Source organism: Aspergillus aculeatus (genome assembly GCF_001890905.1).
Source record: "Aspergillus aculeatus ATCC 16872 unplaced genomic scaffold ASPACscaffold_19, whole genome shotgun sequence".
NCBI classification, from domain to species: domain Eukaryota; kingdom Fungi; phylum Ascomycota; class Eurotiomycetes; order Eurotiales; family Aspergillaceae; genus Aspergillus; species Aspergillus aculeatus.
In genome coordinates, this window is record NW_017962994.1 from 430,265 (window position 1) to 445,418 (window position 15,154).

Here is a 15,154-nt window from a genome sequence, read left to right on the forward strand (position 1 = left end):
ATTATATCCTGCTTACAGCTAAGATGCAGGAAGGCGCTTAGGGTACGAGACCATCATAGTGGAAGGTATTGGGCTTCAGCGGCCGAAGATATTGCTATTAGAGTTCAGAAGAGAATATATTTTACAATTTTTAAAGCGCTAGCTCTGCAACTCTAAGAGGGTCTGAGTAAGAGTACTTAGCGCTGATTAGCTGTACAAATGTCTTCTTTACAGCTTCTTATCAGTTAAATTAAGTAATAACTACATGATATTGTTTATATCTGTACTAGCGTACAGCGTATTTGTCCTCTAGTATGTATTCTAATAGCTCCGCTTCTCTTCGAGTAGTTCTTAAGTTTGTTTAGGAAGAATCATCTCGGAGGTTTAAGTAAGTTCAAGTTCAACCTTCTATACTCTAGACTTAGTATCTATATATCGCGCTTCGCTGGTTTATAGAGAAGATCTTATATAATACAAGGCCCCCCAGCTGCAGATTCAGACTGTAAATCTGAATCAATACACTTATGTTTGTATAGAAAATAGTGTCAAAAAAAATGCTTGAAGAGATGCTTTAAATATGCTTGGAAGATGCTTGAGAGATGCCTTAAAAAGCATAATGAGGCTGGCGCATACTTGTTGAGGTATGGGGTCAGCAGCCGGGGGTGCGCCATGTGGTATAGCCGAGGACGCTCACAGGGCACGGCAGGCAATGCCTGGGCTTCCAATAAACAACTCGACAGCCGATCATCCTGAGACTTATGATTGGTTGTAATTATCGTCATTGGTTTGCAATTCTAAGATAGCCTGTCTGGGCTGCGATTAGTCCTAGGGTACCTGCCACGGCCACATCTGTCGCCGTAGCCCCATGCCGTAGGCTGGGGCCGGCGAATCCCCTCGAATCCAGCACTATATATCGCGTAGGGGGCCAAAGGGCCCCCGGCTCATTCTTGTATTGCATCTGGTCCGTGGGCCCGTTATCTTCTGTCATTGTTGAACTGCCTTCTCAGAAGCTGTTTATTACACATGTATGTACGCCACGGTGAGGGGTAATACGAGGATTGCTTATCATTATATAGTTACTGTACCTGAACAGCACGGGCACCCGTTGACGTATAAGTATGGTAGAATGCCCCATCGTCGCCCATTCTCCAGATTTACACCCGATAGAACCGGATAGGATCATATCCTAGCCTTGTCATCATCGTGAAAAATTCACCTCATTCTGAGTATCGCCAATCCAAAATGTCGAACCTAGCGCTGGTGGTGCATGGGTCCGAGCTCCGACAAGAGTCGATTGCCATCCCCTCGCCAGCCCCGCACCAAGTCCTCGTCCGTTTGTCTCACGTTGCTCAGAATCCGACCGACAGTGAGTAGCCTCCCTCCCCCACCTTCGTATCTATTATGCCTTGACCCTAGAGACATCTTTACTGAAATCGAATCCAGTCCAAGCCCTCGATGGGAAAGCCTTCGGGGATAGAGCCGTGCTCGGCTGCGATTTCGTCGGCGAGGTCGTGGCGCTGGGCAGTGCCGTGACGCGATTCACCAAGGGGGATGTCGTGGCAGCTTTGATCTGGGGTGGTGAGTCAACTTCTCTCTCAAACCCTCTCATTTCGAAGACCCACAAGACCTGGCGGTGGAGGCTGATGAGGGGGATCCGCAAAAATTAGGCGAAATCCCCGGTCTCGGCGGGTACAGTCACTACACGCTGGCCGACGAACGCATCGCCTTCAAGCTGCCTCCGGGGGATGTGATCTCCCGCGAAGAAGCGAGCACCGTGCCCTTGGCCGCCGCGACGGCATGGCTGGCTCTATTCGCCAAGGGGTGTCTGGATATTGATCGCGATCGGTGCCAGGGGAGGAGTGTGCTGGTCTGGGGTGGTAGCTGTGCGTGAACTCCCTCTTTCATGGCTAGCAACTCTTGACAGAGAGACAGAGACCTTATGCTTACTGATGAGTGGACTGATGACCATGGGTAGCGAGCGTCGGTCTATACACCATCCAACTCGCCTCCCTCTACGGCCTCGAGGTAGTGACCACATGCAGCCCGCGCCACGCCGATCTGGTCCGCGCGTCCGGCGCCGCGCACGTCTTCGACTACCGGGACGCGGACGTCGTCGACAAGATCCGCGCGGTGGCGCCCTCCCTGCAGTACGTCTTCGACACGATCGGCAACGAAACCTCGTCCGTGATGGCCTCGCGGGCGGTCGGGGCCGGCGGCAATGTCTGCACGGTGCGGCCGGGCAAGACCTACAGTGAGAATGTCGCGTCCGGGGTCCAGGTGACGAGTGTCTTGGTGTTCACGGCGTTTCTGAAGGACCATTCCTATGGACCGTATAAGTGGCCGGTGAGTGTGCTTGTCCTGCGTGATTACGGGAGAGGAGAATGAGTTTGAGGGGGCTGTTCTTTGTGGATCGATAGACTGATACTTTGTCGCTTTGGGGAGGGTAGGCATCCCAGGACGACCATGAGCTGGCAAGTGAGTTCTTCGACCTTGTGCCGGATCTACTGGCATCGGGGAAGATCAAGCCGAGTCGGCCGAAGGTGTTGGGAGGACTGGAGGCTGTACCGGAGGGTTTTCAAGAGTATCGAGATGGGAAGATCTCGGGTTATAAGATCGTCTATCGGGTTTGAGGGCACGTGGAACTAGGGTTGCAGAGTATAGTTGTGAACGGGAGTTGTAGATAGGAGAAGTATGCTCAAAGCTCTAGGGTCAAAGAAAGGCCAAGCGACCAAGGGGAGGTTGAAACGTGAGGCTGACGCGGAAAAAGCAAAAAACGACAGCAGTCGGATTTGAACCGACGCCTCCGAAGAGAATAGATTTCTAGTCTATCGCCTTAGACCGCTCGGCCATACTGTCTTATGTGATAGGATCAGCGATAACGCACACTATGTGCCTGCGCCATAATGACATCCATTGAACTTAACTTTTGATGTTTAATTTGACTTTAGCCGGCGCTCAGTTGGCGAGTGCGTGCCTACCCCGCAATAATCATAAATCTCACTTACCAGCTTGTGACGGAAGGTATCGAGCTTGGCTTAATGCGAAAATGAAAAGTGTCATGTGATGAGCCCTGAATCGGGGCCTCGGCAGGCCACTCGACGACCCAAAAAAGAAGCAAGCAGTTCTACTGTAAGCAATGTGGAGGAGGACCAAATTCGAGCCCTTCTCTTAAGCGGGTCAAACAATTTTACGGGGTCGCTCTCCGTTTCAACCGGTGGTTCTGGATTTTCACCTGAGCTATGTTCACTGGTTGCCTCCTTAGCCATCTCATAGTGTCGTGCAACATTTCTTCAAGCACCTATCAGCACAATAAAAGATGCTGCATCTATTGGTGAGGCCTTGCCTTGAATGTCACCCCAAGTTTATGGATAGCTTAGTTCTAGCCCATGGTCTGAAGACTCAAGCTCGGATAGAATTTTGACTTAGGATCGTCGTCCGTACCACTTTCTCGTCCCCGGAACTCCAACCCAAACAACCGAGGGTGGTGATCCCCAGAATCGCAATGGTTACCTGTTTGGGCGACTGCGCGGGCATGTGAACTGGTGGTGATGCCTCTCTTAATGGGCACGCGTAGCCGCTGGATGTGATCTCGTCAATCAAAAAACACTACAGCCTGCGTCGTTATCATGAATCTCCAACAGTCGATCTCTCTCGTCCAATCCTGGTCTCTTTCGTATTGCGCCCAGCTGCCCGAGCCTGTACGGACTGCCCTTGACCGTCATCCAGCCATCCCGCTAGCCCTGAATTCTTTGCTCGCTATTGTTGTCCTGCGGTATCTGAACCGCGCCCTCACATCGTGGTCACTGGGGAACTGCTCCGCCAACAGATGGAACCCGAATCGTGAGCTGGTCCTCATCACCGGTGGCAGCAGTGGCATCGGCCAGCAGGTCGTCCTGCAGTTCGCCGAGCGGGGTGTGAAGTGCATCATCCTCGACATCCAAGCACCTACCTATACTCTGCGTACTGAGCCCCTAGTCCTCATCGAATCTGCCCTCTAGCTAATATTCTTCTGCAGCCAAATCTGCTCATTTTTACAAGACGGACATCACGTCCACCGACGCGCTCCATGCCACCGCCGAGCAGGTGCGCGCCGACCACGGCCACCCGACGGTGCTCGTCAACAACGCCGGCGTGGGCCACGACGGGACCATCCTCGACGAGCCCGAGAGCAAGATCCGCCAGACCTTCGAGGTCAACACGCTGGCGCACTTTCTGACGGTGCGCGAGTTCCTGCCGGCCATGCTGGAGCGCAACCACGGGCATGTGGTCACGGTGGCGAGCATGGCCAGCTTCGTCGCGCTCGGCGAGATGGTGGACTACTGTTGCTCCAAGGCCAGTGCGCTGGCGTTCCACGAAGGCCTGGGCCAGGAGATTCGACACTGGTATAAGCGGCCTGGTGTGAAGACGAGGTATGCAGTTTTTCTTTGCTCGTTTGATGTCTCCTTATGTTTGTCGCAACTCTACCTCGCATGGCTAATGACAATCTGGGTTTAGTGTCATCCATCCGTATTGGGTCCGGACACCCATGATTCAGCAACTGACCGACGCTGGTGATCTGTTCAAGCAGCCGGTCATGACGGTGGAGCGTGTGGCAACGGCGATCACGCGCCAGGTGGTGTCGGGCAGGAGTGGGCAGGTCATTCTTCCTGAGGCTTACTCGGTCGCCAGTATGGTGCGGGCATTTCCAACATGGTTGCAGGAGCACGTACGCGGGCTCTCTTCGAAGGACATTCGACGGCTTCGGGAAGCGCAGAAATGAGAACGAATGTGCTGGTCAATTGCTGCATTTAAGAGGGCTGGAAGGTTTCGGTTTAAGGTGTGGTCAAGAGCGTGAGGTCGGTTTTGAGGAGAATCTGGTGACACGGAACCCATGGATGAATTCATCAATTGTCCCCCAACTAGAACGGGATATAATTTGCCGGGGACTACTTGGGATAATATGCCTGCCATGGTAATTGCGTCTCTGTCTTAAGCTGTAAGGCAGGGTTTTTCTTCTCCGCTGCCTCGACCCAGCCTCCATTTCCTTTCCTTTTTTTAACCGCTTTTTCGCAATAGTTAATAGTAATGAAGATCATATCATCACACATAATCTGACCATCGGCGAAACCATACAAAGGCGGTGTCCGACCGGGGAAGGGATGGTCCGATGGATAAATAATCCATTCATTGCGTGCTGAATGCTTCCTGATTGCGGATCAGGGCATGATCGGTTCTCCCGTCCGTGTCTTACCATGACGACAAGTTATCCGGTTTCGTCTCGCTCTTTCCCTGACTTACCCCCGATTTAACTGGGGGGGAATTCCTCAGTCACAACACTGTAGATTTTTCGTATTTTGTATTTCGTATTTCGTTCCATCAACTATCTTTCCACCTTTCTGATGAGAAACTGTACCTGAAATATCCACACTCATTTAAATCGCAATGACTGGTAATCCCTATTCATTATCAGGAGATGATCTAAGCCGATACCCCGGAGCCACAACCACGCAACTTCCCAAAATCGACTACGACGAATCCCTTCACCACGCTGGACCACCACCGCCCCCAGGCGCCGGAGAAGGGCCTCGCCGCAGCAAGAATGCGCCCGTGCTGGAGCATCGCTGGTACGACCCTCGGGGCTGGTCGACTCGCACGCGCCTCCTCGTCGCGGCCGGCATCGCCATCGTCATCATCATCGCGGTAGTCGTCGGGGCCGTCGAGGGCACGAGAAGATCCAGCAGCTACCCGGACTACTCGCGCCTGAACTACGAACTGGTCGACACCTACGCGGGGGCCTCGTTCTTCGACCGCTTCGACTACTACTCGGGCGTCGACCCCACCGACGGCTTCGTGCAGTACGTTAACAAATCCACCGCGCAGTCCCTCAACCTGACGTACGTCACGGCGGACGCCTCGTCGGCGGTGCTGCGCGTCGACACGACGGACCGCAACGCGAGCCACGGCCGCCGCTCCGTGCGCCTCGAGTCCACCACCAGCTACGACACGGGCCTCTTCGTCTTCGATATCCGGCACGCGCCCTACGGCTGCGGCCTGTGGCCCGCCCTGTGGCTGACCGACACGGTCAACTGGCCGGCCAACGGGGAGATCGACGTCGTCGAGACCAATAACCTCGCCACCGAGGGCAACGCCGTCACCCTGCACACGGATGGCGGCTGTAACATGAAGAACGTCAAGCGCAAGCAGACCGGAACATCCAATTTCGTGACCTGCGATAACAGCACACACAGTAACGCCGGGTGCGGGGTGCAGGGCCCGCCGAGCACCTACGGGCAGGAATTGAATGAGAACGGCGGCGGGGTAGGTTGCATCGTTGCATCTTCCTTTCCTTCTGCCCGTCCCTTTCATTTTGCCCCCAAGACAAAGAGAAAAAGAAAAGATGAACTAATGAATAACAACAGATCTACGCCCTTGAACTCCGCGACGCAGGCATCCGCACCTGGTTCTTCCCCCGCGCCGCCATCCCGGACGACATCACCTCCAGTATCAATACCTCCAGTACCTCCAGCAACAACACTTCCACCTCCACCACCCCCGACCCGTCAACGTGGGGCACCCCCCTGGCCGATTTCCCCAGCACCCACTGCGACATCGCCGCCCACTTCCGCAACCAGAGCATCATCGCCAACATCGACCTCTGCGGCGAGCTCGGCGCCCAGAAGCAGTTCTACACCGACCTCTACCGCTGCCCCGGCCGGTGTGTGGATTTCGTGCGCAGCCATCCGGATAATTTCACCCAGGCGTATTGGGAGTTTGCCGGGTTTTGGGTTTATCGGGCGACGTAGTAGATAGATCATAGATTTCTGGATTGATGCATGTATATGTAGATATGTAGATAGACTGGGTTAGAGTGATTTGGGATTAGCGGGGTTATGGTTTTGGGTTTCGCACGTTCGTTGTATGTTTATGGGTTCAGTGCTTGCTGGATGAGCGCGTGGATTATGAGTATTCTCATGTTTGTGGAGAAAAGAGATATTGCTTGTTGGAGGGAGATGTAATACTTTTGAATGAAGTCTACTCACTACAATCTGTAACACCTGAAGTTAGATAGGTGGAAGTGAGGTGGCATTAGAACATCCGTATGCTTATGCTTTACTGGGCGACAAGAGGTCCAACTTCCACGTCAAGTCGTTCATACATCATAACGCACAACACGCGCAGCAAATCACCCAATGTCATACCCCGGGTACCCCGACCCCGCCGGGACTATCGTCGAGTATCCCGACATGTACGCCCCCGGCCCCGCCCCCGCCATGTACGTCGCCGGCGACGAAATCAGGCGCCGCTGGATGGTCTCCGACAGCTGCTGCATCTCCTCGAACACGGGGTCGTCGCCCCACTTGCGTAGTCCAAACCGCAGGATGCAGTGGATATCTGACAGGCAGGCCGTCGCCCGCGCGTAGAAGTTGAGGCAGTCCTCGCCGTCGAGGACCAGCGCCGACGGCGTCTCCGGGGGCACCGCCGGTAGGACCGGCACCGAGGGGCTAAGCGGGAGGTCGTGGTTCTCGGTCAGTTCCCGCGTCAGGCGGCGGATCGCCTGCAGCGCGCGGTGCATGTCCCAGAAGGTCAGGAAGGGGGACCAGGCCGGGTTGCGCAGCGCTTCTTGGATCTGGCCGAGATACTGCATGCAGCGTTCGAAGAGGACGACGTTGCGGTACTCTCCGATCGCTGCCGGGGGTTCGTCGTTCGGCGATAGAATGATCACCACGGTGTAGAGGAGTTCCAGCTTGTAGAGGACGGGGAAGTGGCTGGGCGTGGTGTTGGGGGTTGCGTCGAACCATTCGTAGGCTTCTGCGCCGAGGGTCCAGGTGGATTTCGCGTACAGGGGGCAGGAGTCGTGGTCATGGAAGTAGTTCCTTGAGTACGCTTCCGAAAGAATCTGCCGGATCTTGACCAGATGCCAGGCGGGTTCGGAGCTGCGCAGGAAGAGATGGCTCTGCTCGCTGAGCATGGAGCCTGCCGTGGTGGAGGGAAGGGCGACATTGACGGACTCGTCGGAGAAGGAGAATGGCCGTTCGAAGACGGTGCTGGCACCTCTGTCGAGGAAGTTAGTAACCTCTCCGGGAGGTGTCCGTGGAACTCATACGAACCTGTCCAAAGAGTAGAGGCAGTGTAATATGCGACGACGCAGGTCTAGATGTTTGGTCGACGACTGGACTTCGACCGGAGGATCCTGGTGCAGCCCGAGATCCACCATCACTCGAACAGCCATTCCGACCAGAAACCAACTCCGAAAATGTTTGGGATCGAACAATGAGTATTGTGCGAGGAGCATAATCGCCTGGATTCCCTGAATGGATCCTGGACGCAGGACATCTTCCGCCCTTTGCAGCGCCTGGGTGACATATGATAGCGCGTCCTGGTGGCTTTCATCGCCAATCTCGTATGATAAGGATGCAGAGGAGGTGGCCAGGACTGTGTATAACATCCAGTGGTCGAACGGTTTGGCAAACCGACCGCCGGACTGATACACCGCATCAACCGAAGTCCAGAAGCTTGTTTCGGCAAAGAATGGTAGTTGAATGTAGAGAGTGTCGAAGTAATGTTGAAGGAGATGGGTGATCTCGTGGCGCGGTGGAGGTGGTCGTAAAGATTGTTTGGGTAATGGGTCGGCGAGGGAAAGTGATAAGAGAAGGTTGGCAAAGGAGGTGCTCGAAGTGATACCGTGGAAGTCTCTGGAGGTGGCGTTCACAGACCTGGCGATGATGAGGTGGTTAGTCAGTGGGTGGGTGGATTGCATTGAGAGACAACTCACAAGAATCCAAAATCCCCGACCAGATCATCAATATCCGAGACTTCTTTGTTGGGACCCTGGACCGCCGATTCCGATGATGTTATCGAGGTGATCGAGTTCTGGTGCGCAATCCCCCTGTTGTCGACGGACAGCGAGGTCTTCAGATGGCGGAGCTCCGCGATCTTCTTCTCCAGCCTTTCGCAGTACCCCTCTATGGAGGCAACATAACTTCTTTCTTTGCCTCGAGCAAACTCGTCGCTTGCGCCGGAGCAAGTGTCGGACTTGCCCACCCTTTCACATGCGGAGCAGGCAGGAAGCTTCCCGTCGCACTTGATCTTGGCGGTTCGACATCGTGAGCAAGCAGCGACTGGCCGACTAACTTTGAGGAGTGGCTTGTCAAGGAATAGCGTAGCCGACATCTTATCCGTACATGTTACACCGAGGATATGACGGAGAGCAGGAGGTCTTGGAGAGAAGGATCGGGTCGAGTATATAGTCTGCTGCGAGCCACCCTGATGATAAAGCAAGGGTGAGCGGCGTTACACAGGTTGAGTAGCTGGATTGGTGATACTTACCTAGAAAGCTCGAGTAAGGGCCGACTGATGCAGTGCCCTATTTGAAACGAGAGGAGTCCATATATGGGGGATAATACGAGGCGTCAGTTGTCCGATTAGTTGGCAGACAATCGACCATAGAGAGACACTGATAAGACATGGATTGGCATGATCGAGGGCGGCGACCGGCAAAGACCAGCGCCGGGTTTGCAGTGTTTGCATTGGGGTCATGTGATGGCGTGCTTGCAAGGTGCACCTCGACCCTTGCGGGGAAGTCCTCGTATCAGCCTGGAGACCTGCTCCACACACTTCTTTGTTCAGATGAACCACTTGAACCAAATGAACCAAATGAATCGATGAGGATCCCGGAGTTATCAGACAAATATACGTCTATCGACAACCACTTTTACCACATATCTTATTGTTTTACAGGATTACTAATATCTGAGTCCTGAGGCATCCTCCTTCAGCTGTGGCCCAGCGGGAAATCGTTCCCTTTCGGCTCTGGAGGATTGCCGAGGCACTCATTGGCCGCCGTGGCTTGGAGTGGAACAGCTTCTCCCCGCCTCGAGATCCAGCCTGCCTATCAGACATTCTCCATCACTTCCCCAGAACACACCCCCAGCCCAGACAAGCCTATAACGATACTAGTGAATCGCTCCTCGCTAGTCAGTGCGGTGTGTGACTGCCATCCATCGTCTCCACCTATTCCTGATTGCTGTTCCTTCGTCGTTCGTTTTCTGCTCTATTACAACACACTCGGTGCCCTCAGAGAATCATGCGCGCTCTCATTAAGTCTACACCAGACACTGGGTGATCAAATATTTCACTCCCGGCATCATTTTTGATCGCCTTTCTTCTGCTAGAACGCAGAATTCAAAGAGACCCCGCCGTTCCTCCCCTCATGAATTCTGCGCGAACCCGACCGGCAGATTCAACCACCATGCAGCCTCACCAGCTGGAGAAGCCCAAGAGGGCTCCTCGAAAGCACGTCACCACGGCCTGTGTCGCTTGTCGAGAGAGTAAAATCAGAGTCAGTGATTCTCTGACACTGCCTCAAAAAACGAAACACCTAGGTTCAATTACACATGCGCTGACCATTTGCTGGTTAGTGTGACGGCTCTACTCCGCATTGCCAAAACTGCCAAAGGAAAGGGAAGGAATGCAAATATCAACATGGAGATGACAAACGCAAGTATGTCCTCCTCTCGCGCTCATCACACTTCCTTCACTTCACAAAGCTTGGGTACATGTCATGCACTCATCATATTGGGGGGCGGAGGGAAAGATGGGCCACTTGTTAGCGCTGGGACAAACATCCAGAATCGTCGTTCTTCCGATAGTGTAGCCTGGTCGAGCTGACCATTTCTACTATCAGAGTATCCTTACGTGCTGCGACAGAGCTTTTCTCCGCCAGGATTGATCAACTATGCCAGTTCATTCACGATCACGGTCTCGAGCCTCCCCCGATGAAGGAGGAGGATGAGTCGGGTATGAACAGAGTCCTCGACACTCTTCAAATCCCTCGCGCCTCAACGAAGAGTGGCAATTCACTCGCAGCCAATGCGCAGAGCGCGCCGACTTTACCGACTACTGATTCCCCTGCTCAATCCACAACCTCCCCTCAGTCAACATCAAATCGCCCGCTCGAAATCGAGAGTGCCCCTGCAGTTTCACCGTCCTCAGAAAGCATAGTTCCTCACCAGTCGTCTCTACCCGTTACCGATATCACTCGAGAGGCCATGGCTCAGTCCAATGTCAACTTGGGACTGTCCAGTAACATGAAAAGTGCATCGAATTGGGGGTTTACTCTCCCAACAGCGGAAAGCCTGGATGCGCTCTATGCCAACATAGACGGTAGATCGAACGGGTCGCAAGACACCAGCCTGAGTCCAGATAGCTTGCAATTGTCGCAAGACATAGCTCAGCAACCCGGTGTGTTGTTGAATATGGGCTGGAATGATAAGGATGTGGATTCGAACAGTGGCGAGGAAGATGAAGCTGAGAAGGATGTCATCGAGCAGATCTCGCACCGTATTGGGACCCTCAAGCTTTCGGGCGATGGTCACCTACGATTCTTTGGCGCGACCTCAAATCTCAACTTGGTGGATGTTTCGGCTACACAACAGCATCAACGTCCAGATGCTCGTACAGTCCGTCATGATGGCCAAGACATCCTAAACCATCTGCGTGTGGGCCAGCCCGTCAGTCAAGCGCTGGAGGATCATCTAGTCGAACTCTACTTCACCTGGCAGAATCCCAGTACCTATGTGGTTGATAAGGAAATGTATTTGAACGCTCGGTCGGAATGGAGAAACGACTTGATAGATACACCGTTCTATTCGGAAGTTCTCACCAATGCTATGTATGGTTGCTCTTTGGGTCGCCGCCGCGACGTATTGCTAATGATACTAGGTGCGCGATCGGAAGTGCCTTCGAAGCCCGATACCACCCCACCTTCATCACATTTCCGAAGTCGCTCTCGGAGTTCTTCGCGGACAGGGCGAAAGCTCTCCTGGAGATCGAACTGGATTCTCCCTGCGTTGCTACGGTTCAGGCCCTTGTTATATTGAGTTCCCACGAGGGCTCATCGAACCGTGATGCTAGAGGTTGGCTTTACAGTGGTATGTTGACCTCACGAGAAGAAGGAACACCAGTCTGACATAAGTAGGAATGTCGATGAGGCTTGCCTTTGACCTTGGATTACATCTTGACATGACACCCTACGTGGAAAAAGGCGACATCAGTGTCCACGAAGCCGATGTACGTAAGGTAGCGTTCTGGGGAAGCTACACTGCAGACCAGTAAGTGATTCTGATTCTCGAGTCGAGGTACTGGTCTGAAATTCCTGGCAGCTTCTGGGGATTTTACCTCGGAAGACCGTTCCGCATGAGTACAGGAGATATTACAGTTCCCAAGCCCGCCTCCGACTTGGGTGCTGAGAAGGAAGCTATGTGGCATCCTTATGGCCTTCCAAACAAGTCAGAAGCACTTGAGGGTGGGCTGAAGAATCCAAACGAGTTGATCAGCCGCCAGTTCGCTGTGCTGTGGGAGATAATCTCCCCAGTTGGCCACATTTTGTAAGTTGCCGGTACTGTACTTACTGCACAAGTCACTGACTCGGGCTAGATATGGATGCTCAGATATATCCCGCCATGACCTCCAGAGACTGTGCCACCGTGTCACGGATGATTTATTTGCCTGGAAGGCAAATCTACCTTCCAACTTAGACATCGACATCTCAAATGATGCTACTCCCAAACTGCCCCATCTCCTGGTATTACAGTAAGAGCTTTTCTTCTTGCTCGCTTCAAATTGAACAGATACTAAACCTTTTTGCGCAGCATGCAATATCACCAAATAGTCATCTTCACTCACCGTCCCTGGGTGTCGAAAAGCTACATTCAGCCGCGTAGCCCCCGCCAGGGGCCCGGCTACCATCATGCGCGACGAATGTGCATCGAGTCTTCTACGGCCATCGCGCAACTCCTCCACATCTATGAGAAATACTACACCTTCCGTCGCATGAACAGCCAGGTGGTAGCTATGATATTCAGCGCTGCATTGATTCTTCTCTACGTTACCATCTCGAATTCCCGACAAGGTAGCGACAACGGCAACAATGCCGAAATGGTCGCCTACCTGAATCTTTGCTTCCGTGCCCTTGATGAAATCGGCCAGTCGTTTGAGAACGCGAAGCGCACGCGGGACTTTCTCGTCAGTCTTCAGCGGCGATGGCAAGCACATATGCGTCGCTCGGGGTCTGCCGTCAAGCGGCAGATGAGTCACCGAACACCGTCACAGAAACCCATGGGGCGGACAAGGGACGCGGACGTGTCGAGGAAGAAATCGCGGACCACAGCGGCTCGGAACCAGGCCGCGATGCCTCTCTCGCTGCCGACAGCGCATTCACTCACCGCTGCCGGTTTGCCATTCGGTCCACCGCAGGTTATGACTCGAGCAGCCCAGCATCAGCCACCAGTGGATCCTGCCCAGCAATCCATCGCGGTCCAACCGGGAGATTTCGACTGGATCCGCGATTCGGACCTGCAGCTGCTTTCTGACAACCTTGGTGAGGACGGTTTTCCACCCCTTGGGAACACAAACTTGTATGCCGAGGACACCGCCCTGCCCTCGCTCAACGACATCGAATCTTGGTGGGATTCACCGGAGGGGAACACATTCGGGGGTGCATCGTTATGACCATAAATTAGACATGATCAGGAGATTCCATATGTGTGTCTGTTTTGCCTCATCCTCTGATCTGTTAGCGATGCCTTTATGCAGATAGATTATCTTACAACATTTTGTCCGAAAGAGTTGATGCGATAGCCATTGCACGAAAGCCTACTTCGAGATCACCGTTAAGGCATCCCGAGAGACCAGCAACGATGCGATTGAGAGATCTTCACCATTGATAGCAATGGTATACCATCACGTCAATCGGTTACGTTGTAGGACAAAGACAAGTCCAAAGCTATACGAGTAGCGCAGATCGGTAGTTTGTGGTTTACTACCCGGCATGGAAAGCAGCGGAAATTGGCGGGCGGGGGAGAGCTCGGAAGTGGCGCCGCGGAACCCTTCCGTCCCCGCATAGCCAGCGGTCCGTGTGCGGCAGTCCCTCCTACCAGGGGAGCATTCGCCTGTGATGACATAGGGTAGTATGATTGGAGAAAGGCATACATCTACATCCTACTTGTAGTGATTTGCGATAAGGCTTACTTTGGAAATGTGCGGCCCTCGTCGCAATGACTTCCTTGGGCTTGGAGTAAGGAATAATGCTGCGGATGAGAAGGAGTGATTGCCGCGAGACAAGTAAATCTATAGCAAAAGAAATTGTTCCATATGAACTTGGAACCCTTGTACACTATTCAAGATCCAGTCAACCCTCTCCTACTCGGTCGTGTGACGATTTGAGTCAAGGTAATCCCGCATCTCCGCGACTACCCATTACTGTTTTCTCCTGGAACCGTAGATATATATACACGAGCCATATACTAGGTACAGCAGCCACCTGCCTTTCAGTTCCACCAAACGAAGCAGAGAACCCACTGCATATGCTTCAAACCCTCTCACTCAACCCCCTTAACCCACACACACCACCCATCAGTACCATCATTACCACAGCACAGAAACAAAATGCCCGAAATAACCCTCTACACCTACTTCCGCTCCTCCTGCTCCGCCCGCCTGCGCATCGCCCTGCACCTCAAATCCCTCCCCTACACGCCCATCTACATCAACCTGCTCGAAGGCGCACAGCGATCCCCGGACAACCTCGCCCGCAACCCGTCCGGCACCGTGCCCACCCTCCTCATCTCCCCGTCCCCGGCGGAAGAACCCACCTTAAAGATAACCCAATCCCTCGCCGCGCTGGAATACCTCGACGAAGCCTTCCCAGATACCTACCCCCTGCTCCCGCGCGATCCCGCCAAACGGGCACTAGTCCGCACCCTAGCCCAGATCATCGCGTGCGATGTGCAGCCCGTTACCAACCTGAAGGTCCTGAAGCGCGTGGCGCCGTTGGGCGTGGATCGCGCGGACTGGTCGAGGGAGGTGATTGTGGATGGGTTGAGGGCGTATGAGACCATTATCAAGGAGGCGGGGGTGAGTGGGCTGTATAGCGTGGGCGATGAGGTGACGGTTGCGGATGTGTGTTTGGTGCCGGCGGTTTGGGGCGCGGAGAGGGTGGGTGTTGATGTTGCGGGGGGGTTTCCGGTGGTGGCCGGGGTGGTGGAAAGGTTGGAGGGGTTGGATGCGGTGAGGAGGGCGCATTGGGCGAGGCAGGAGGATACGCCGGCTGAGTTGAGGGTTGAGTAGATTATTTGGATGGGGGGGTGTATCTACGTATGGGTATGATAGGTGCAATGTGATTAACTGTCTAATTTGC

The 15,154-nt window shown here is 53.8% G+C and overlaps 6 protein-coding genes and 1 non-coding gene across 7 annotated transcripts; 5 read left to right on the forward strand and 2 right to left on the reverse strand.

Annotated features, from left to right (window-relative positions):
- The first annotated feature begins 1,079 nt into the window (after positions 1-1,079).
- Positions 1,080-2,771, forward strand: ASPACDRAFT_126513 (zinc-binding alcohol dehydrogenase family protein). The gene is made up of 5 exons (XM_020196948.1): positions 1,080-1,345; positions 1,423-1,557; positions 1,647-1,862; positions 1,955-2,322; positions 2,427-2,771. Exons 1-5 carry the CDS (start codon positions 1,222-1,224, stop codon positions 2,607-2,609), a joined length of 1,026 nt encoding a protein of 341 aa, XP_020052055.1. The 5' UTR covers positions 1,080-1,221; the 3' UTR covers positions 2,610-2,771.
- Positions 2,754-2,835, reverse strand: ASPACDRAFT_t293. Its single transcript has one exon. It is a non-coding gene; the product is annotated as a tRNA-Ser (tRNA).
- A 770-nt stretch (positions 2,836-3,605) lies between these two features.
- ASPACDRAFT_35788 (SDR family oxidoreductase) lies at positions 3,606-4,738 on the forward strand (the record flags this gene model as incomplete). The annotated part of the gene is made up of 3 exons (XM_020200156.1): positions 3,606-3,939; positions 3,995-4,388; positions 4,474-4,738. The coding sequence occupies 3 exons, from the start codon at positions 3,606-3,608 to the stop codon at positions 4,736-4,738; spliced, it is 993 nt and encodes a 330-aa protein (XP_020052056.1).
- A 534-nt stretch (positions 4,739-5,272) lies between these two features.
- On the forward strand, positions 5,273-6,992 carry ASPACDRAFT_1859952 (glycoside hydrolase family 16 protein). The gene is made up of 2 exons (XM_020197715.1): positions 5,273-6,276; positions 6,378-6,992. Exons 1-2 carry the CDS (start codon positions 5,401-5,403, stop codon positions 6,759-6,761), a joined length of 1,260 nt encoding a protein of 419 aa, XP_020052057.1. The 5' UTR covers positions 5,273-5,400; the 3' UTR covers positions 6,762-6,992.
- A 33-nt stretch (positions 6,993-7,025) lies between these two features.
- Positions 7,026-9,215, reverse strand: ASPACDRAFT_81794 (Zn(II)2Cys6 transcription factor). Its single transcript, XM_020205957.1, has 3 exons — positions 8,732-9,215; positions 8,067-8,672; positions 7,026-8,012 (listed from the first exon to the last, which is right to left on the reverse strand). Exons 1-3 carry the CDS (start codon positions 9,127-9,129, stop codon positions 7,142-7,144), a joined length of 1,875 nt encoding a protein of 624 aa, XP_020052058.1. The 5' UTR covers positions 9,130-9,215; the 3' UTR covers positions 7,026-7,141.
- Positions 9,216-10,207: 992 nt separating this feature from the next.
- ASPACDRAFT_55016 (transcription factor domain-containing protein) lies at positions 10,208-13,467 on the forward strand (the record flags this gene model as incomplete). Its single annotated transcript, XM_020202945.1, has 8 exons — positions 10,208-10,297; positions 10,377-10,459; positions 10,643-11,629; positions 11,680-11,888; positions 11,936-12,068; positions 12,120-12,344; positions 12,394-12,549; positions 12,609-13,467. The coding sequence occupies 8 exons, from the start codon at positions 10,208-10,210 to the stop codon at positions 13,465-13,467; spliced, it is 2,742 nt and encodes a 913-aa protein (XP_020052059.1).
- A 936-nt stretch (positions 13,468-14,403) lies between these two features.
- On the forward strand, positions 14,404-15,084 carry maiA (maleylacetoacetate isomerase MaiA; the record flags this gene model as incomplete). The annotated part of the gene is made up of 1 exon (XM_020203974.1): positions 14,404-15,084. One exon carries the CDS (start codon positions 14,404-14,406, stop codon positions 15,082-15,084), a length of 681 nt encoding a protein of 226 aa, XP_020052060.1.
- Positions 15,085-15,154: the final 70 nt, after the last annotated feature.